Source organism: Zootoca vivipara, chromosome 5 (genome assembly GCF_963506605.1).
Source record: "Zootoca vivipara chromosome 5, rZooViv1.1, whole genome shotgun sequence".
NCBI lineage: Eukaryota > Metazoa > Chordata > Lepidosauria > Squamata > Lacertidae > Zootoca > Zootoca vivipara.
In genome coordinates, this window is record NC_083280.1 from 72139853 (window position 1) to 72162045 (window position 22193).

General features: G+C 42.1%; 1 protein-coding gene across 10 annotated transcripts in view; it reads right to left on the reverse strand.

Annotated features, from left to right (window-relative positions):
* Positions 1 to 22193, reverse strand: part of MYPN (myopalladin) — an 86332-nt gene that overhangs the window by 35270 nt on the left and 28869 nt on the right. For all 10 annotated transcript variants that reach the window (XM_060274943.1, XM_035138553.2, XM_035138548.2 and 7 more), the window contains 10 exons: positions 15486 to 15661; positions 13724 to 13781; positions 13011 to 13140; positions 12186 to 12257; positions 11418 to 11559; positions 10541 to 10564; positions 6041 to 6157; positions 4809 to 5178; positions 3534 to 4139; positions 1931 to 2075 (listed from right to left, as the gene is read on the reverse strand). In XM_060274943.1, the coding sequence (XP_060130926.1) occupies positions 1931 to 2075; positions 3534 to 4139; positions 4809 to 5178; positions 6041 to 6157; positions 10541 to 10564; positions 11418 to 11559; positions 12186 to 12257; positions 13011 to 13140; positions 13724 to 13781; positions 15486 to 15661 (1840 nt within the window). The remainder of the gene's footprint in view (positions 1 to 1930; positions 2076 to 3533; positions 4140 to 4808; positions 5179 to 6040; positions 6158 to 10540; positions 10565 to 11417; positions 11560 to 12185; positions 12258 to 13010; positions 13141 to 13723; positions 13782 to 15485; positions 15662 to 22193) is intronic.

A 22193-nucleotide genomic window follows, 5' to 3' on the forward strand; every position in this document is an offset into this window, starting at 1 on the left:
CTTTGGATGAAACGACAATGAAGTAAATGACAATCACAATCTATTACCACGGTAATTAACGATGGCTAAAAATTAACATTTCGAATCACACAATCCAATGCACATCAATTCAGGTATAGATACCAGTGTGTTCAGTGGGGTAAGTGTGCACAGGATTACAGCCTCAAAGTTCTTGGCTCACTGTTCAATCCACATCATGTATAAATAAATATCTCATGCTGTCATCAGCACAAAGTGACTGTTGTTTCCAAAGGAGTTATTATGCTGTTAACATAAAGGATTGGGTGGTATTTCACAGTAGCCTTCTAAGAAATTCATCTCACCACTTCAGCAAGTACAAACTTTAGCACCTATGAATCATCTGCAAAGACCCATCATGTGCCTGTGACTTACTAGAAGTGGTTTGGCAGGTGACTATGTCCCCAGAGCAGTCAAGAAACCATATCACCTAAGTTATTGCCTGTGGGCAGTCTACCTCCAGGCTGATTTCCTTTTGTAAATATAAATATTTGGGCAAGGGTGGGGACAGCTAATTTACATGCACTGCATGGCAGCTACAGCTAAGTTTGTATAGGGAGCTCCTCACAAACCCGTTGAAGACAAAAAATTTTGCCCCTGTATTGTCATTAGTACATTCCTTTGTGCTACTTCATGTTTATATATACAGAAACAAGGTCAGGGTTTAACTGGACTCCAAGTCACCACACTTGGCCCTTGAACCTGTTTTCAGCAACAGGGCTCAAATCTGGGTCAAGTGAAACAACAGTTAAAAATAGAATATATTTTAATGTGTGTAACAGTACTTTCCCCTACACCTCTGAGCAATCACAAACATTCACTTATCCTGCAACTGCTCCCATTTCAACCAGGGCTATCATATTTTTCAAAGTTCCATCCTGGGTGAGAGGAAACCCCATCCAAAACACTGATTTTTAGGAATCAAACAATGTTTACTTCTCCATCACCCTCTTTCCTCCTTTCTTTCCCTTCTCTTGTACTACTTATGTCTAGAGCAGTGGTTCCCAACAGGTGGTCCGGGGACCCCCAGGGGTCCGCGAGCTATGCCAGAGGGGTCCGCAAGATGCTATTAGAATAAAAAATATATTAAATATATTTCGTATGATAACAGATTTTTTGTTTTGGCCGCTTCCTGCATGAGCAGAGTCTAGCGCAAAACTAGAATTAGATAGAGGCAGTAGTTCTGCTGTATGCCGTTAGGTGGCGCTTTACAAACACTACTGTTTTGCAAAGAGGCAGCGCACGCATTCTACTAACGCTCACCTCCCCAAGATGCTTTGCGCGCGTCGGCTTCATTTGTGCGCCACTGCGCAGGTACCCTGTCTTCTCCATTCCCCTCCCTCCTCCCTGGCACTGCCTCTTTGCAAAACAGTAGTGTTTGTAAACAAAGCGTTGTTTTTCGCAGAAGCTACAGTTCACGTAGTTAAAAATGGACCGTTGGTTAAAAAGTGGTTCATCTAATTAAGAACTGAAAATTAAAACTAACTGTATACTGATGGAGTACTCTGTTGTAACTGTAAAAATCGTATAAATATAAAATATAAAAAGACTCTTAATTTGGCTCTCACTTTTTAATTTTAGGATTAGGAATTAATGGGGGTCCTTGTCACAATAGCGGCTCGATGAGGGGTCCTCAAGAAAATTTTGTTGGGAACCCCTGGTCTAGAGGCATCGTAAAACATTTGCCATGTGGTTATAAATATACAGTACATATTTAAATTCTTAGTCACTTTGAGGCAAAACTCTTTTTGTAAAAAGTGACAAATAACAACAACTGTATTTTTGATATCCATTAGCTCCATTGATATCCATTAGTGATATTTTGCTAGCCTAGTGTGTTGGGTGTGTGAAGCAAGGTATGGGCTGAAGGTCCAAGAAGAGCACATATTTAAACAGTAGGCAGTGCTCTTACCTGCGGGCCATATGGAAATGCATCATCCCGTAAATGTAGCCTTTTCTCCAGGTCCTTGACAACAGCAGCTTTGTGATCTCTAATTGAATCTTCTGTTGGCAGTGGCAAAGGCCTAAGATTTTTCTTCACGGTTCCCTGGCTTCCACTACAAAACAAATCTTCGGTTAAAATGCTGCTTTAGCATTTCATTAACCCATGCTTCTTTTCTTTTTTATACAAAAAACCACTGCCAACAAAAAGAAGCTGTTCAGATCCAGCTAGGGTCCATATGTGGATTGAGTACACCCAGCTCTGTAAATTACGATGCAATGAGGAGGACTGGGGGGACTTCAATTCTCACCCTCTACACCAAACAGCTGATCAGCGCAGTTGCAATTTATTTCATGGGCTGAGTGGTATAGCCCTTGCTAGTGCACACACACTGTATGTAACCAAGGTCTTAGTCAATGATCCCAATCATTACGAAGAAAGAGGATGGCAAGTTCTAAATAGACTACGGTCGTGATTCACTGGATAACGATTACGGATACTATTACAATATCCAGCTTTTCAAGTATAAAGCTCCTGGAGATGCCACAAACTTCTGTTAAAAATAAAATAACCAAAGCTAAAAATGCAGTTAAAGTGAAGCAAAACACAAGTGAAACTCATTGCAATAATAAGGTATGGAGGTCGCAAAGGTCAACACCAGCTTGGTGGGATCCCTGTTCTCAAAGAAGCAGCATGGCCACTGCAATAGCTGAAGCTGATAAAAAAACTGCTCTGGGGACCACAAAACCTGCTTCCCCCAGTGCTTTTTTCCCTTAAAAAATGTTTAGGCGTACTCTCATTTTTCTACTCATATTGACTCATTCTACTTACATTGATTCAATGAAGCCAAACTTAGATTCACAAAATGTTTAGGGGAATGCGTACCCCTGCATCCCCCCCCAGAAAAAACCACTGTTTATAACCTTTATTAATTAATATCAATATTTAACCCCACCAGGGCACAAGAATTTCATACTAACACCTGCTCCAACTTTTATGTTTTACTCTGTCCAACCTCATTAATTTGATCATCGCTTCCAAACACTGGAAGACAGAAATGGCAGCACCTGGATGTTTAGCTAATTAGGTACAAGGCATACTGGTGACGCTAAACTCCAGACGATCTGTCCCAGCACGTTCATACAGTGATGTATCAATACCCCCTGGGCAAAATAGAAAGTGCTAAGTGGAATTCAGAACTCCCAAGTAAGCACATAGTGGTCTGACAGAATGAATAAGCACGCATGGTAAAAAAGATCCTCCCCTTCCCTACCATACACTTTCCGATTTGGGATAGAGATTCTAAATACAGAATATTAAAAATAATCTTGCCTGTGATACTGTACACAGACTCCTGGAGAGCTTTCCCTCAAAGGACCACTTTTCCTCCTTTTTCAAGAGCTCATCAATGTATAGGTTCTAACAATGGAGGCCAATTTGTTAACTGTGCTCAAAACACCCTACCCCACAATTATTATTTGGCAGATGTTTCCTATGGACAAACCATTCCTGCCTGTTCTTTCACAATGGCTCCATTGTACCAACTTGAATGTGTAACATTTTCATCACTTACGGAGTTGGCGCACTTTTAGGTAGACCCATGGCATTCGTTGGAGGTGTAGAAGGAAGAGAAGGTAGAACAGAGCTGAGGAAGGCTACCGGGTTCTGAATTCGACCAGTTGGAGAGAGAGGAGTAGGAGGCACATTTTGGGGCTGGAACTGATTCATGCTAGATACAGAGAGCAACAGTGGTGGCAACACAGGTTCTCTGGGACTTGTAAGAGGCTGCTCAGTTTGGTTTGCCAACCCTCCTGGAGGCCTTGTCTGGGCTGGTGGGGATCCTAAGAAGTTCTCCTTGTTGGTTGTCCTCTGGGATCCTTGTGGTATGTTGCTGAACGAAGGCATGGGGGAGCTGGAAGGAGAGCTGACAGCTGGGGTGGTGTTCTGAGATGCCAGGAACTGCTTAGGACGGGTGTAGGTGAATGTCTGTGTTGAGGGACCCTTGTTTTGCTTGTATGTAGTCGATGAAGGCTGCTGCTGTTGCTGGTTGGATGAAGTAGCAGAGTTCAGTGTGCCAGTACTGAATGGCAACTCTCTTGGAGGTGGGGGGGATGGTTGCTGTGTTTGCTGTTGCTCAAGCAAGACCTGGGTGTGTAGCTGTTTTAACTGGGTGGGATCCCTGCATAAAAAAACAAAAATGGATGAGATCTTTATTAGGGCCAGTAAGAAAACCATTGAACTGGTTGCATGCACTGCTTTTGAAATCAACTGAAGATTTCCAATTACTGTAGATTCTCAAATCCTTCCTAGACCATTGCTCCAGGCCAGTACTGAAACAACATATGTTTTGGGGTTCAAGCCACTGGACACTGCGTCAACCCCTACCGGTATGTCCCTGCTCAGAGTCCTGACCTTGCCCCAACACCAAGTTTGTTCCAGAATGCCACACCTGCTTTTCTCCATCTTGCTTGCACCTAACCCTCCTCTGAGTGGCAGTCTTCATGATGGGTCAGGACAGGGCCCACAATCTTCTGTAACAACAGGTGTGTTACAGATCATGGCTAAGGAGGTAAGTCCTTAATCACAGTCCCTGGTTGGGACAACACACAAAGCCAAACCTTGGTTTAGCTGCTGTACCACACTGACTTAAAATGATGTGGAAAGAGCAAAGCAGGTATGAATTCCTCTTTGGGAGCAAGCACGGCCCCAGTAAGCCATGGTTTGCTTTATTTTAACATGCAAATCAGGCCACAGTATATTAAGACTTGCAAAATGGAATGCTTTTAACAATTAAAATGGAATTCCATTTCAGACACGGCTAAAGCTTTAAAAATGCCTTCTTACTTACAGTTTTGGTTTAGCCAACACAGGAGGTGGCTCTTTAGAAGGTGAGGTTGGCTCCTGGTTTTTAAATATCTGTCCATTGATCTTATCTGGGAAGCAGTTTGGTCTGGTTTGACTTGTAGGCCCTCCTCCACCCTCTGATGAAGCTTCGCTTCCTTGATCATCTTCAGGAAGCTTAAAGTGCACATGAAGGCCTATCTTGGAACTTGACCGAGGTTCATTGTGGTTTACAAGAACTCCTTCCAGTTTAGGCTTTGGAGGCTGATCCACCCGTGGAAGTGAAGGGGCAGGTGCAGAAGGCTGCTGCTCAGCAGCAACTATACTGATAGAACTTATAGTATGGAGAGCAGCGTTATTATTCTGGTCCTCAGGTCCTGGAATAGCAAGCATTACAGTTATGGCCTTGGTAACTCATACACAAATCAGTGACAACAGGGGTGCACAGAAGGGGCAAAATGCATTTTGAGTGGTGTGCAAGCTTTGTCACTCACATCAGATTACTGAAAGCAAGACAAAATATTTTAGGATTTTTGTTTGGGGATGTGTGCTTTGGAGGTGCCTGTGACCCAAATATGCTGAACTCAATTACAGTGACAGCATACACATATTAATCAGAGAGAACTAAAATACTCTAAACTTGATTTTCTTGCAATTGGTGCAAACAAACCTTAGTGTGACAGATAAGGAGCAGTTAAAATGGCCTGCTCTTCCTGCGGTGTAACTGCACAATCCTGATTAAAAATACTCAAGAAAGCAGTGAAAACAGAGTGATAGAAGTCAAATTTATGAATCCTGACTAGTAGGAACATGGATGAGTAGAACCTTAAACATATGCCTGGTAAAATAAAAGACATTAGAACCCCACTGACATATGGATCTGAGGATCATGACTAATATTTTAATATGCCTTTTAAATTTTGTCACATTTTATTTTACTTATTTGTTTCAGTTTAGCCACCCCTTCACAAGCACACAATACTAATCAATAATTTTGAAACACCTGAACAAAAAAATAAGCCCCCTCCCCACACTTTCAAAGAAATTGGTGTCTTTAGGCACATTCAGTTTGAGATATGTCACCAGATTGGATTGAAATATTTTCACACTGGAGGAAATGTATTTGAGAAAGGCTGCTTCCTTGCCGAACCCAAACTCTTTTCCATATTCTCTGAAGTTCAGGCCACATATCAATATGTCTGTGATTATTGCAAAGGGATTAATACAGTCATCTCTTACCCTTTACATTTAAGCGAGCTGTACTGGAGACTGTCCCATATTTATTGCTTGCAGTGCACGTAAAACTCCCAGAATCTTCTGAAAACACCTCCGCAATGACCAATGTGCAAATCTCCTCTGAAAACCATCACAACGGAATTGGCAAATTTTACCACAGAGCAGGTGTGAATTAACAAATAAAATAATCACGCTATAGGGTAGGGCACCAGATAAATGGGGGACCTCCAAGTGTACCCTGTTTGGGACTACTTTAATACAATCTTACCTCGGTTTAAGTACGCTTCGGTTTGAGTACTTTCAGTTTAAGTACTCCGCGGACCCATCTGGAATGGATTAATCCACTTTCCATTACTTTCAATGGGAAAGTTCGCTTCAGGTTAAGTACGGACTTCTAGAACCAATTACACTCATACTTTGGGTTAAGTACGCTTCAGGCTGAGTACTTTGCGGACCCCTCTGGAACAGATTAATCCACTTTCCATTACTTTCAATGGGAAAGTTTGCTTCAGGTTAAGTACGCTTCAGTTTAAGTACTCTGCGGACCGTCTGGAATGGATTAATCCACTTTCCATTACTTTCAATGGGAAAGTTCGCTTCAGGTTAAGTACAGACTTCCGGAACCAATTGTGTACTTAAATAGAGGTACCACTGTAATTACACTCAGCTGGCAATGGTGTTGCTGTTTCTTTGCTGCATGACCAGAAAGTGGTAGACACGTAGCTAACTGTGACCTTTTTCAAAATACTGGTAACCATCACAACATGTGGAGGAAAATGGCCATTCAATCTAGAGTTGACACTATCAAATATCAAGCAAGGGGCTAATTTTGAGCACCATCAAAGCAAGTAGAGTGGGCAACAGGCAGATCTGGTCCATGAGACACAATCCACCAGGGTGTTCTCTTCCATAACTTGCATTGAAATTTCCATGCATTGTTGTAATAAGGCTCAGGGATTATGGCTCTTGAAGGGCCATAGCTCAGTGGCAGGACTTTAAATGCAGAAGGTTCTAGGTTCAATCCCTGGCATCTTCAGGTATGGTTGAGAAAGATTTCTGCTTGAAATCCTGGAGAGCAGCTGCCAATCAATGCAGACAATGCAGAGCTAGATGGAACAATGGTCCAATTCAGCATAAAGCAGCTTCCTATGTCCCTATATTAGTTTGGGGAAGTCAGGGGACTGGGAAAAGATTGCTGGTTAAATTTTCAATTGGTAGAGGAATGTCTTAGGCTGCTGGTTTTGATGCTGCCCCAGCAAAACATATTTCAGGTATAGGAGTCATGGAAGATGGAAACTGTTTCCATATATATGCTTCTATATATACAGTATAAATGCAAACATGTTCTGAGGCTGCTTCATAGGAAACCAAGCCCTATGAGTAACAATTGAAATAGTATGTTTAGCTTGTAGAAGGGAAAGTTAAAGGGAGACTTGGTAGTGGTTTTCAAATATTTGAAGGGCTGCCACACAGAAGATGGAGCAGACCTCTTCTCTGTTGCCCCAGATGGATGAAATAGAATGAGTATGTGGATACTGTAAGGAAACCTTACAGACAGCCTTCGGAGGTAGTGGGTTTTTCTTAAGCAGAGGCTGGGTGGCATGTTGTCAGGACTGCTACAGCTGCAAGATTCCTGAACTGAGCAAGGGGTTGGACAAGATGATGTCCAGGGCTGCTTCAAACTAAAAATGTCTATGGTTCCAAAAAGACTAGCACCTATTTTTCACCTATCTTCTTTCTGTATGTTAGTTGCTGGTCTATACCTTTCATTGGAGTGTATACTCCAAATGTCTATTGGCTGACAGAACAGCATTTTCTTTACCCTTCAGTACCATCTTTAAGCATCTTATAAGTCTAAATTCTCTCTCACACACACCCTAGGCTAATTGTTTATGTGTTGTTTTTACGATGTCACTATCCAAAACCCATGTACAGTGGTACCTCGGTTTATGAACACAATTGGTTCCGGAAGTCTGTTCATAAACTGAAGCGAACTTTCCCATTGAAAGTGGATTAATCCGTTCCAGACGGTCCGCAGAGTACCAAACCTGAAGCGTACTTAACCCGAAGCATGGGTGTAATTGGTTCCGGAAGTCTGTTCATAAACTGAAGCGTTCATAAACTGAAGCAAACTTTCCCATTGAAAGTAATGGAAAGTGAATTAATCCGTTCCAGATGGGTCCGCGGCATTCGTAAACTGAAAATTCGTAAACCGAGGTGTTCATAAACCGAGGTTCCACTGTAGTTAGAATTAGTACACAGTTAAATCTTCTTGGCTCTCACGGGATTTAAACCTGTTCAGTTGCTCTGGGATAGCAGCCTTTGGGGGAGAGGAAAACGTGTGCTTCTGAGGTGAATGTTCTCAACATCTTTTGGCAGGTGGCATCCCATCTGCCAGTCCCTCCCTGCAGGAAGGGTACGTCTGTGCCACTTTTATGAAGTGCTCTCTCACATCATGTACAAACAAGTGAGTCTTCTTTCACCATCAAAAGCATTTCAGATAGCACAAGGAGTGCCATGTCAATGGGTTCTAGAGGAATGGCACTGCATGGGGTCTCAATGCCCTTTAATTCAGCATTGCCTGCAGAAAATCTGCACTGGTTTGGAATGCATTGAAAAAAATCTAGTAACAGTCAGGATTCACCTCTCAAGAGGTAGAATGCACGATGTGGCATTCTCCGGTTTCAGAGGTGGAATGCCTGAAGTGGTACTCTCAGATTTCATGAGTGGGGCGGGGATGTGGGGAACTGAGGGTTAAGAGAGAATAACTGGCATGGCCTGAGGTGTGACACAATACTCTCCAACTGGCAAGCAGGATAAAAATAGGACATCCCTACATCATCTGGTGCACATTTCGCACTGAAGAAAAGAAAGGATTTAATACTGACTCCTTCATTCACATCTAGCCTAGGAAAAGAACAATCCTCTGATCTGAAATAAGAGCATTCACAGGAGAGAACAGGGTCCTTATCTCCCCACCAATTAAAGTAGTTAGTGTCCGCGTTTACAGCCTTTTCAGGGCTGCAATCATGTACCCAATGGTCTGGGAATTAGTCCCACTGAACTCAACAGGACTTGCTTCTGAGTAGAAATGTATAGGACTGCACAATCCTATACATCTCTACTCAGAAGTAAACCTTGTTGAGTTCAATATGGCTTACACTCATTAACTAGATATATGATTGTTGCTGTTGCTTTTGTAGAGCGTTGGGGAACTTTGGGCCCAGCATGGGTCCCAGTTTGGCCTGCTGTCCCCTGCCTCCACAAGTCACAACTACTTGCCCCATACCTGATATCAGATGCGAAGTCAGGTGTGGGGCAGATAGAGATGCGGCTGGCTGTGTGACTGTGATTTCTTGTAGGAAATCTGACTGCGCAGTAAATCCCTGAAGTAAGCAGACTTTCATGTCTGCTTATCAGCAGCACTTCAGCACACTGTGTGGGGCTCTTTGCAAGCCCTGCATGGTGCTTTCAAGTCAGTTGACATCATCGTAACATCAGGTGATCGACAGGTGAGTGCCCATAAGGGGTAGGGGAGATAAGGACCTGGCCTACTGGCCAGATGAATCTGATGCTAAACTTCATAGCAGATAGCATCTCTGTTACCGTCAAGAGAAAAAGATATAAAAGGCAGCAGACCCACCACCATGCCAGCAATCCAACACTTGGTAGAGCAGAGTGCTTGATAATGTAGCACAATGCTGCAGAAAATGTGTCTGTTTCTCTTACACAGGGACTGCAGAGCTGAAGGCAGCACACTCTGGCCTCTGCAATCAGCCACTGAGGCCAATGGGAGACTGCTCTTGCCTCCTAGGAAAAACATAGTGACCAACTTGGCCTCATCCATGAGCAGAGAAGGAGCAGCTGCAAGCACTTTCTTCTCCCATCCCTGGCAGAATTAACATTTAGCCCCCAACTGCTGGTTGCCCTGTGACTGCAGGCATGAGGGGAAAGAACAGGATGGCCCCATCCATTGGCCAAAGCTCAGGTACCAGCTGCTATTCAAGGAAGAACACCAGCAAATGAACATCAGCCTGGCCCCAACTGGATATAAATGCCCACATAGCTCACCTCTTTGTTCTGGCCTTAACTAGCTGATAATTCCTTTCCCTTCCCTTCTGTGTGTCTATACACTTGGCAGCAGTGCTTGATAGTCTCTCGCCACCCACCCTTGATGTGAGCTGCTTTGGAAGACAGTAATTGTCTGACAAGCAGGATACAAATACAGCACGTGACTAAGTAAATAAATACCAGCTATTGATTTACTTATAAAAGTATTTATATACCACCCTCTCATAAAAATTGAGGGCAGTGTACAAGAATATAAAAACATACATTAGCCATGACTGTCTCTGTGCACTTTCTGGAAGAGGAACTGGAATGGTAGACTGCAGTCATTTATTTATTTTTACTTTTTGCTTCAGCCTGTGTATGCCACAGTGGCATTTGGTAAGGCTCAAATAATGGAACATTTATGCATATAAGATAAAGAAGTGTACTTACCTGGCTCAGCCATAGAGCGAGGTTCTAAAGGAAAGTAAGAGAAACATTACTCCATTCAATATTTATTTCAGTGTTTTCCCTAAGGACCCACCAGGTAATTAATGTGGCATCTTAACTATTTTTTTTAATTAGAGTAGACCTATTAAAATGAATGGGCCTAACTTATTCAAAACAAAATAAAAAAATTCCTTCCAGTAGCACCTTAGAGACCAACCAAATTTGTCATTGGTATGCACATGAAATCTCATACCAATGACAAACTTAGTTGGTCTACTGGAAGGTGCTACTGGAAGGAATTTTTAAATTTTGTTTCGACTACGTCAGACCAACATGGCTACTTACCTGTAACTAACTTATTCAAGTTCTTTAATGTCACCACCACCACCACTTCATCTCTTTGTGTGCCACCTTTCCACAAAAAATTATGCTCAAAGTTGCTTACAATGAGAATACATCACAAAAATCAAGCACCACAATGACAAACCTTGCAGGGTTGTAAGGACTACTGAGAAAACACATGGTAAGCACCCTGAACCCTTGAAATGCACTACAAAAATAGCAAATACTATTTTGTGGTAGAGGAACATAAGTTCTGGAAATACCATGGCTCCTTGCTTTTTATTATTCAGATACATTTACATCTAGCATACAACAAAATATTACAACTCTCCATGGGCATAGCCAGGATTTTTGTTATGGGGGGGGGGGCGCAAGCCTTTTGTTAGGGCGTGCAGAACCTCAGTTAGCTATGTATTTTTATTGATTTTTATCAATAAGGGGCAGCTGCCCCTCCCTGCCTCCCCTTGGCTACGCCCATGCAACCCTGAGTAGTGCCAACCCTTTCCAGATAAGCGACTGCAATGAAAGGAAAGCCTACTTTTCTGTAATATCCTGAAGTCCGGGGAGTCTTCTATCAACGTCCCTTCTCTGTACCACTCGACCTTTGGAGAAGGGGCTCCTTTCACTCTGCATTCAAACACAACCAGCTGGCCCTCAGAGGCAGATATTTCCTGTAGCATCTAAAGCAGAGACAGGCCATAACATGGTTTTAAATTGTTTTTAAAATTAAAACTGAATAATTATTATGCCAGTAGTTGTCTGTGTTAAAGTAAGAAGAATGTCTATGTGTGCTGGAAATTTTCTTTACTCTGCGGAACAGAGACATGTAGTGTTTTCAAATAGCCATGCCACATAAAAATGTGTTGATCTGTTCTACAAAAGTGACTCTAGATACCATGCTTGACAACGCTGGGTTGGATCCAGATTGGCGATTGCAATTGCAGAAAGAACCAAGATCTATCAAAGGCTTCCCAATGGAAGTTGATCTGTGCCAATTCTTCCTTCACTTTGCATTGTCCTCAACCCCCAGAGCAGCTTATTCAGGAAGTACAGGGGATTGCAGAGGGAAGGAAGAATTGATAAACATTGCCCCCTTCCTCCAGTGTGTGCAGAGCTCTGCTGAATGCAACTCGAGGTCCAACCCCTAAACCCCTGATCTTCAGAGAGATATTTTATGGTAGAGGAAACAGCCTGGGGATGGTTAAGGACCCTCTTTTTATTAAAAAAAATTGTTTCATTTTAGGTTAAAGTCCCTCTTGATAGCAACTATTTGTTTCTCATTATGGAAAAGCAATAAGCAAGTTACCTTAGTAAACACTGGAGCAGCTATTATGGGCCTTCCATCAAGTCCTTGTAAATAGTTGGTGGGGCTTTGACTCTGGAGGTTAAAAAGCAAACAGGAAGATAGACACAAGAGTAGTTATCAAGCAGCAGATTAGGGAAGCCCCCAGTCCTGACACTTATGTAATTCCCACCCCCTCCGGTGCATGATTAAGAGGGAAGTCCATGTGAAAAACAATCCCACAGAAAAACTGTCCCACATTACCCTCAGCATTTCATCTGGAGCCTCTGGAGAAGCCAGAAGGCCTGACATGACGACACACGAACTGTTCATTTTTCACAACATTTCCCCTCTTTTTTAGAAGCCTGACTGCTTATCCTACTCTTTCGCTGAATAATTCCTGAAGTCCATCTGATGATTGTCTACAATGACTGGCAACAGCTCGCCTAGATGTCTGGCAAGAACCTTTTCCAGAACTAGAACTTGGGACATCCTGCACGAGAAGCATGTGCTCCACCACTGAGCTATGGCTTTTTCAAAATCACCTGGAAGCAGAATTAAAACAGGGTTTCTCAAAAAGAACATAATATACCCTGTTTCCCCTATTTTAAGACGTAGCAGGATTTTTAAGCATTCAAGGAATATAAGCCATACCCCGAAAATAAGAATAATGTGTTTTTTTGAGGAAAAATAAATATAAGACGGTGTCTTATTTTCGGAGAAACACGGTAGCTCTTGACAGACAAAAAGTTGCCCACCCCTCTCTTAGGAAAACATGCAGGCAAGCTTCAGCTTATACAGTTTAGGAATTTTTCTTCCTTGAATGATATAAATATTTATCTCTCTTACATGGTAGGCAGGTATCGACACAGGATGTACCATAGAAGGTTGTGGTTTCGGTGTTTCTTGATGGGTGGTATTAACAGGAGGAAGAGGAGGAGGAGGCACATTTGAAGAGATCTTGGTGCGGTTTTGGTACCTGGGAAAATATCCAAGAAGGTATATTCATTTACAAAGAAAGCAAGTTTCACTGAAAGGTCATTTTGTTTGCTTTTAAAACCTTTGTTTGACTAAAGAGGCTCCCAATAGCAGATTCCCCATTTTCTCTCACACAAAAAGAGAATGCCTTTTGTAAGATGATGTCCACTTCAACACACACACCTTATCTCACTTAAAAAATAAAGGATTGTTGTGGGTGTGCAATCCTATGTTCCTAGATGTATGTATTAATTAGAATTACAGTTTACCTTCCACCCCTGCACTATCTTTCCAAATGAAATTGCCCCTGCACCCCGCATGTGCTCTCCCCCCCCCCAATTAGGGAAAACATATGGTACATGTATGGTTTCCCTTCTAATGGAACAAACAGTGACGTAGGAGTGATTATCCAGATTGGGAAAATGGCAAAGGAGGAAAGAGAACCTCCACTCACAGTGCTATGGTCACGATCCAATTCTCTGCCACTCCCACAGCTGCTTTCAAAATAAATATAAATCGGTGGGAAATTCAATAATGGATCTTCAATGTCTAATCTATTTTAGCTCTCATACACATGGACTTACTGATCCATTTCTTCTTTGCTGGTGCTCGTGTCGCTTTCAGATTCAGAAGATGAGGCTCCTGTGGGAAACCAAAAGTCAGTTTACATGGCACCACATTTAATAATGCCTTTTAACTTCCTCACTGAGGTTTTCGTTTATGCGATAAATGTACAATTACTATTAACTTCTTGTAGAGATGGATCCTGGCATCTTTCCCTGGGCCTATTCATCTTTCGCAGGAACACTGTGCTGTACCATTGTGAATTTCAATATGATATATTCCTAAAAAATAGTATTTCTCTTCCAGCTAAGGCTGTAATTGCTATTGCAAGTGTCACGGGGAAGGGCAGGAGTCTGGACAGCACAAGGTTTGGTTTTGTATGCAGAAGTTCCTATGCAGGACTGGGAAAGATTCCCTGTCTGAAACCCTGGAAATCCAGTGCAACTCAATACTGAGCTATAAAGTTCTGACTTGGTATAAGGCAGCATATTATATCCTTAAGATAGTTTTGTCAGGGTGACAGACACCCATTTGGTATGAAGGTGCACTAACTTCCCAATACCATTTTGTGACTTTGTGGGCTGGGTAATACTTACTTTTAAACTGTTGGTTAGCTGGGGTGAGCACTGCTTTCTACTCAGCTTCAATCAATGAATAGGTACTTTCCCCCTCCATGGCAAGAGCAGATAGGAGTCTAGCACCATTCATAAAATGTGTTTTGGTTTGGGCACTGCCAATATTTTTATGTAATAAATAATCATTACCGCTTTATTTGTATGTCACTTTTACCCCACACAAAAATCATTCAAGTGGGTTTTAACAAAGGGACCAACAATAAAGCACAAAACTAACAACAGGAAGAATAATTTCATAACAGCAGCAATAATAAAACAGCAACATATGGGCTATTTCAACAGCAAAAAATTGTGCTTGCACCCAACAGCTAAGTGGGTTTGCTTAAGCCCACTTTTTCCAGCCTACATGTCTACTATTAAGGCATCACTTCTTTTTTGTGGTTGCATCACATTTTTTAAAAAATTACAACTGTGATTTTTTTTGTATTTGGAAGCTGTATAGTATACAGAATATCACCTTTATGCCCTTTCGTAGAGCACCCAAAAGCTGACCACTGCTGGTGACAGTAGTCTGGAAGAGGTATTGGAAAGGATGTGCACCTTCATGCCAAATGGGTGTCTGTCACCCTGACAAAACTGTCTTAAGGATATAAGTCGCTGCCTTATAATCTACATCGAGCCATACTTTTTTTAAAAGTACTGTACAGCAGCAAGGTTATCCATCCCCTCTCAGCCCATGTTCACGCCACACTGTAAAACAGTAAATTTAGATTATGTTTATCTGTCTGTACACCCATCTATCTAAAAGATTGTAAATCGGCTAAGTACCCTGTTGCTGTGCCATTTCTATCCTAGCCGATAAGAAGTCCATCTCCCCTTCAGCACAGCTATTTCCTCCTCACTCATAAGAACATAAAAAGAGCCTACTGGATCAAGACGATGGCCCATCTAGTCCAGCATCCTGTTTCACAATGGCCAATCAAATGCCTTTGGAAAACCAGCAAATATTGTCTATCAAACAATTTTAATTGAAGAAATAAATTCAAGTACCTGACTCTATCAAAGAGAGAACTGTTTGCATTCCATGCTCTTGGATCACTGATTTCCATTTGGAAGAACTATGCAGCAAAGCCGCATAAAACCAAGTTCACAGTACAACTTCCTTTTGTTAATTATCAAGCGCTTTCTGTTCCAAAGAGGCCTTTACCTTCTACGTAGATCTCTGCAGAGGTTGAGTCTGTCCCATAGATGTTAGAAGCAAAGCAGGAGTAACGCCCTGTGTCTTCTTCAAATGCTTCAACAATAACTAGTGAATGCAGCTGTCCTGACTGGATGATGTGAATATCTGGTGAGTTTTCAAGCTCTTTCCCTTCACAGTACCACCTGAAATGCAAGAGCACTATTTGTCACTGTAATATCCATTTGACAAAGAGACAGGCTGCAAGTGCAACAGTCAAAACAATGACTAATCACCCTAAGCAGCAACGTACATCACACAAAAGACACTGAAGCAAACAGAGGAATATCCTGCACTCTTCAGTTATTAACAGTAATAGGGCCACATTTTGAAAAGAGTATTTGGATCCTACTAGCTGATGAGTAAATTGCACAATAGAAGATAGAACCAGTGTAGAGTAGCGGTTAGAGAGCTGGACTAAGACTACAGAGACTGAGGTTCCTGCTCAGAGTGGAAGCTTGTTGGACCAGTCACTATCTCTTAGCCTAACCTAACTTGCAGGCTTGTTATGAAGAGAAAATGCAGAGTGAGAAGAAAATGCAGAGGGATCCTACTTGGATTGTCATTTCCAGAGGGTGATCCTTGGCCTTTCAAATGGTGTGTGAGGGAATTGTTTTTGGTTGTTGTTACGGTATGTATTTTTGTGTTTTTATATTGTAAAATGCACTGTGAAGGGCAGTATATAAATTTATAAATAATAATAATAAAGTACTGTTCCCAGGATTCTGGGGTTTGGGGGAGGTATGCTTTAAATATACTGTACAGTGCATATGCTTTGGCTATGTAAGAAGCGCTAAGGAATGCTAAAACTTGGCAAGACTAAAACAGAGCATGGCAGATATTATATGGGGAAGAATTAGAAACAACAATATACAAAAAGCTAAAGGCAAGGCCTAAATGGCAAGGATGTCAGTAGATCTTTATAAAATTATGCTTGATGCAGATACAGAGATAATGCTTCTCTTTCCTCATAAGGCTAGAACTCAGGGCTACTCAATGAAACTTGACTGGCAGTAGATGCAGGACAAAGAGAAATGGAAGTGGTTCTTCAGCCAATGCTTTAACTTATTGCATTCATTGCCATGAGACGTGGTGATTGCCACTGGATTTAAAGAAGAATTGGACAATATCACATGCGCTGGATTCCGTCCTAATTTAGGGGCCCCCAGCACATGTGTATGATGTCATGCAGCAGGAGGCGGCCTCATGGGGCCTGCTGCAGCCAAGGGAAGGTCTGACGGAGCCCACCACAGCTAAGTCCCATGGGCTGCAGAATATTGAGGGGGCTCAGCCCCCTGCTTAAAATTTTTGGGGAGGCCTTGGCCCCCCGTCCCCCCAGATGGTGCCCCTGGACAAGATCATGGAGGATAGGTTTATGAGGAGCTATTGGCTACAATGGCTCAATTTAATCTCCGTGTCCAAAGACAGTATAGCGGAGGTTGGGGGAACACAGCTAGGAGGGGTTGCTGCATTCATTAACTGCTAGTGGGCTTCCCAGAAGCATCTGTCTTGTCTCTGTTGGGCACAGGAGGCTGGAGCAGACACTTGGTGTGATCCAGCAATTCATTTGATCTTATGTAGTACAGGAGGCAGGAGTAAGTGTAGGGCAATGCAGCTTATGCCTAATAAAGCAAACATGGAGAAGAGTGGAAGATCACAATTGCCTCAAGCGATGACTTCCTTCCTCATATTGATAATCTATGCATTGATAATCTATGCAGTGAAAAAAGTGTACACTCACATCATCAAGTGTGAAAATAATACATGTTTATTAAAGGAATTTGAAATGCATGGCATGCAGCAGCTGAGGGCTGCAAACAGACTCCCATTTACTCTGTAACTAGTGTATTCCCACAGCTGATTTGGGAAGCATTAGCCAGAATCCATATGTATCCTGTATCTAGACTATAATTTCTAATGAAATACTGTGTTTTGGTATGTTTCCCTCCCAATCAGCTGTAATCCAAACTATGCTAAAGAACAAAATCACTGCATTGGAAATAATGCAGTCAACATTGCCATCAGCTTCAAGTCATATTGGTGCAATGCTGCTGGACAGGAAAATCTCCCTCTGTAATAATCAAAACAATGTGACTAGATACTCATGGTTATAAGTGACATTTTAAAAGTAAACAAAGGAAGAAAAAAACATAACTCTAAGTGTTGCAGACAGGCTGCTTACACATCACCTGAAACAAGGAAACACAGTACAAAGGGACAGTGATTTTGATAAGCTTTGCACACCCAATTTAAAGGTACAGTTGCATATTTAGAAATCATTGCTATAACTTAAGTATTAATGCAATGCAACTCACCATAGTGAGGAAGACTGTGACCAAGCGACTGGCGTGCCTGATCAGTCTCCTGTCCAGGGGCTCACCGTTGGTAAGTAAAGTCATGGTCCTTGCTCTCTCTTCTTATGCTTATCATTAAACTGTACTTGGCCTGGACAGCCCTTTGAACAGAGCATTGCCCTCTGCAAAGTAGGATACATGACCATCTTATGAAAATGGTGTTCGACCACAATCTGCCAGGTTGAACTGCTGCCTAGCAAAAATTGCTGTGCCACTGTGACATGTGGTATTGCATACTACCAGAGGATGTCATAAACATGTGAAGTTGCTTTCTACTTAGTCTGACCATTGGTCCATCTAGACCTGGAAAGATGTTTTCCAACAGGTAGTGGCTCCCTAGTATCTCAGGCAGAGGTCTTTCCCAGTCCTGCTGAGATCCTGTCCTGCCAGAGAGATTGTATCTGGGATGTTATATGTGCCAAGCATATATTCTTTTCTCTCCTCATTCCTGACTGACGTCTTTCCCCAGAATTCCACATCAACAAAAGCACTGTAAGTGTGCTGAATACTGAGCAGTCCCTCCTTACCTTCCAATTCATTTATGGGTCTGGATTAGACCCATAAATGAATTGGAAGGTAAGGAGGGAAGGGAAGGTGGTTCTGACCTATGAAATCCTATATGGCTTGGGACTGGAGTACCTGAAGGTACCTCTTCCTATATGTAGCCTCCCATGCCTTAAGATCAACAGTTTCCTTCATTCTGAAATATGGAGGTTGCCCTGATGGAGAGGGCCTTTTTTGGCAGTGTCCCCCTGGTTGTGGAAAACTCCCTAAGGAGGTTCACCTGGCACCCACATAAATGATCTTTTGGTACCAAGCAAAGTTTTTTTCTTAATTGTCCCAGCTGGGCCTTTAAGAATATCTTATAAGCAACATTTCAATACAATTTCATCATCATCATTTAATATTTTCCTCTAATGTTTGATTGTGGTGGCTTAGCTTTTAACTTTTTAAAGTGAATTTAGTACTTCTGAAGTGTAAAATGAGCTATGTTTAGCAATATTTTGTTGTTCCATACTGATTTCAATTTTTGAGTATATTTGTATCATTGTTCTGTTTTCAGGTTGTTGTTTTTTAATTTACTGTATGCTGCCTCTTCCATTAACCAGCAGCAGTTTCCCAATATTTCTGGCAGAGATCTTTTTCTGCTTGCATCCTAAGTTCTTTTAACTGGCAATAGCAAGGATTGCTGTTGGTTTTGTGCATACAGTGGTACCTCTGGTTAAGAACTTAATTCGTTCCGGAGGTCCTTCTTAACCTGAAACTGTTCTTAACCTGAAGAACCACTTTAGCTAATGGGGCTACACCGGAGCATGATTTCTGTTCTCATCCTGAAGCAAAGTTCTTAACATGAGGTACTATTTCTGGGTTAGTGGAGTTTGTAACCTGAAGCATTTGTAACCTGAAGCATTTGTAACCCGAGGTACCACTGTACAAAGAACTTTCTCTACCTCTGAGCTATGGTCCACCTGTTCCCCAATTTAGTGCCGACAAATTCTAGCAGAACTCAATGAAACAAAAATAAACTGAAGATGGATGCTGTATCTTGGAAGAGATTGTGGCTGTGATCCTAAACATACTTATTAGGAAGTAAATCCCATTAGATGTCATTCAACTAAGTTTTACTCACAGTAGACCCATTTAAATTAATTAACATGAATAAGTTAATGCCATTAATTTCAATGAGTCTGCTCTAAGTAAAATCATAGGTAAAGGGACCCCTGACCGTTAGGTCCAGTCGTGGATGACTCTGGGGTTGCGGCGCTCATCTCACTTTATTGGCCGAGGGAACCAGTGTACAGCTTCCGGGTCATGTGGCTAGCATGACTAAGCCACTTCTGGCGAACCAGAGCAGTGCACGGAAATGCTGTTTACAGGTACCTTCCCGCCTATTTATCTACTTGCACTTTGACGTGCTTTCAAACTGCTAGGTTGGCAGGAGCTGGGACTGAGCAACAGGAGCTCACCCCATTTACTACCCACTTAATTCTGTGGGGCTTATTTCTAAGTAAGCATTCTTAGGATCAGGCTGTGAATGTGGTTAGGAACCTTAAGTGCAGATGAACTGAATTCTCAAACAAAGCATGGTTAGAGTGTACTTCTCTCAGGTATTCATGTGCATTTGCCAAAGAGTGCTCTCATAGAAAATGCATGACACATAGCCTGTTTATAGGGCTTCAAATCCTTTTGACATGGTCAGGCTAGCTGTGTATGCCAAGCCAAAGTAAAATTAACCTAACAGAGGTGAGCTAAGTAGTTTGGAAAAAATGCAGGCACCTCTGAGTAGAGATGGCAAATATGGGTCACTTACAACCAATGGAGGAAATGTCTAAGATCGTAAGACTGGCCTTACTAGGTTACATTCATGGTCCATCTAGCACTGTATTCTGCCTCGGTGGGCCAGCTCTGACGTAGTATATGGCATTCATGGGAAGCTTCCTGGAATGTTTCCTGTGGAAAATGCTTTGGGTAATATCATTCATCTCACTTGTTGAGAGCCAGTTACTGTGATCTGAGACTAGATCCCAAGCTAAAGAGTTCCAGTCCATAGGACTGGCAGATTCTAGGAATTATCGGTCTCAGTGAAACATTTCCACATTTAATATTGTAGTAAATGTCCAAAAGTTAGCAAATGTTGGTAAATGATATGCATGTATGAATGCTGACGATGACAAATGAATTTTGTGAATGCCACCCTGAATATACACCAACATTTCAGACATACAGAAGCGAATTCTGGCATGTAGTTCATTGCCAACATTGATTGGTGCCTCTCTCTTTAAAAGGTGAAATTTGGACAGTCCCAGCAACATATACAGCAATGGGGAATCAAAGAGCCAACCCTGTGGCTGCTATAGGGTAACAGAGGAGAATAGAGTAGTCATAGAATACCGGTATTCACTTGTTGTTCACTCCTGATGCTGTTAAGAATTTAGGGACTGAACCTACAGGAATACCATCTGATTACATTGAATAATGACCACTGATAATTCCATCTGTCATTATTTTGTGTGCATTTTTTGAAACCTATATCACAATATCCATACCATATAATGACATCATGTTCCCAAGTCCACCGATTCCAAAACACATTGTAGTAAGTCCAATTCAATTTGGTGTGCATCCACTTACTACAAGGTACAAGAGATTGAATTGTCCCTCACCAACCCTTACATTTATGGAAGGATTTAGAACCATAGAATTGTAGACTTGGAAGGGACACTGAGGGTCATCTAATCCAACCCCCTGTAATGCAGGAATATCAACTGAAGCATCCATGACAGATGGCCATCTCACCACTGCTTAAAAACCTCCAACGAAGCAGACCAATATAAAACTTTATGCAAATTGAATTCTTGAAAGTGAGTTCACACATGCATGCCCATCACTTGATGACTGCTACATCAGGGAGTGACTCGCATATGTGAAATGGCCATCACAGATCCAGCACCTTAAAGCAAGCATTAATATCCTTAGACAATCATGAAGTTAAACACTATAGGTGCAATTCAACACCCAGCCACTGCGTAATAGGGCCACAGTCAGCCCTCGAGCATGCTGACAAAGACGGAAGATGGTGGGCAGGCAGATCACTGTGCCTGCCTCTATAATGCCCCATTTCAAGGCTTTTTGTTGCTGCTGGTTGGGACTCTGCCAGGGAAATAGGGACACTAGCAGAGCTGAGTGGAAGGTCACCTCTGCTCAATCAAACCCCCACCCCAGTGCAAAGGGGAATTAGACTGAGCCCTAAACTTTTCAATGAGAAAAATTCCACCATTGATCTATGCATCACTGAGCAATGTGCTAGAAATGGATGCCCATGCATATGTGAATCAGCCCTGAGCCAGTTTGAATGTCTGCTCCTGAAAATCTCTTAGTTCTTCTCATCATATTATTATATTTAAATAGCACATCAGGAAGAGGAGCAAGAATCACTCCTTGAAGAGCTGCTCTGGAGGATGGAGGGATCCTCTGGAACAGTGTGGGATATGGTGAAGGTGGGGGTGCAGGGAGAAAAAAGGGATCAGCAAAAAAAGTCTTCCCCACTATGGTAAAATGCATTTTATTTCTATTTAAATTATATATGCTGCAATTGAATCAGAATCCCTCCTGCAAATGGAAGGAGCCCACAGTAGGGTGGCCATGTGTCCAACTTTACAGAGGACAGTCCTTTATTTGAAGGGCTATACCGTAGAAGGACAGTCTCCTGTTTGCAGGTGACTTCTCTCTAAAGGATTGACCAATCGAAGCCTGGTTTAAAGATAAAGAGTCATCAGAATGAATGGAGAAGCCTTGAACTTGCTCACAAACTGCTAGTACCTGG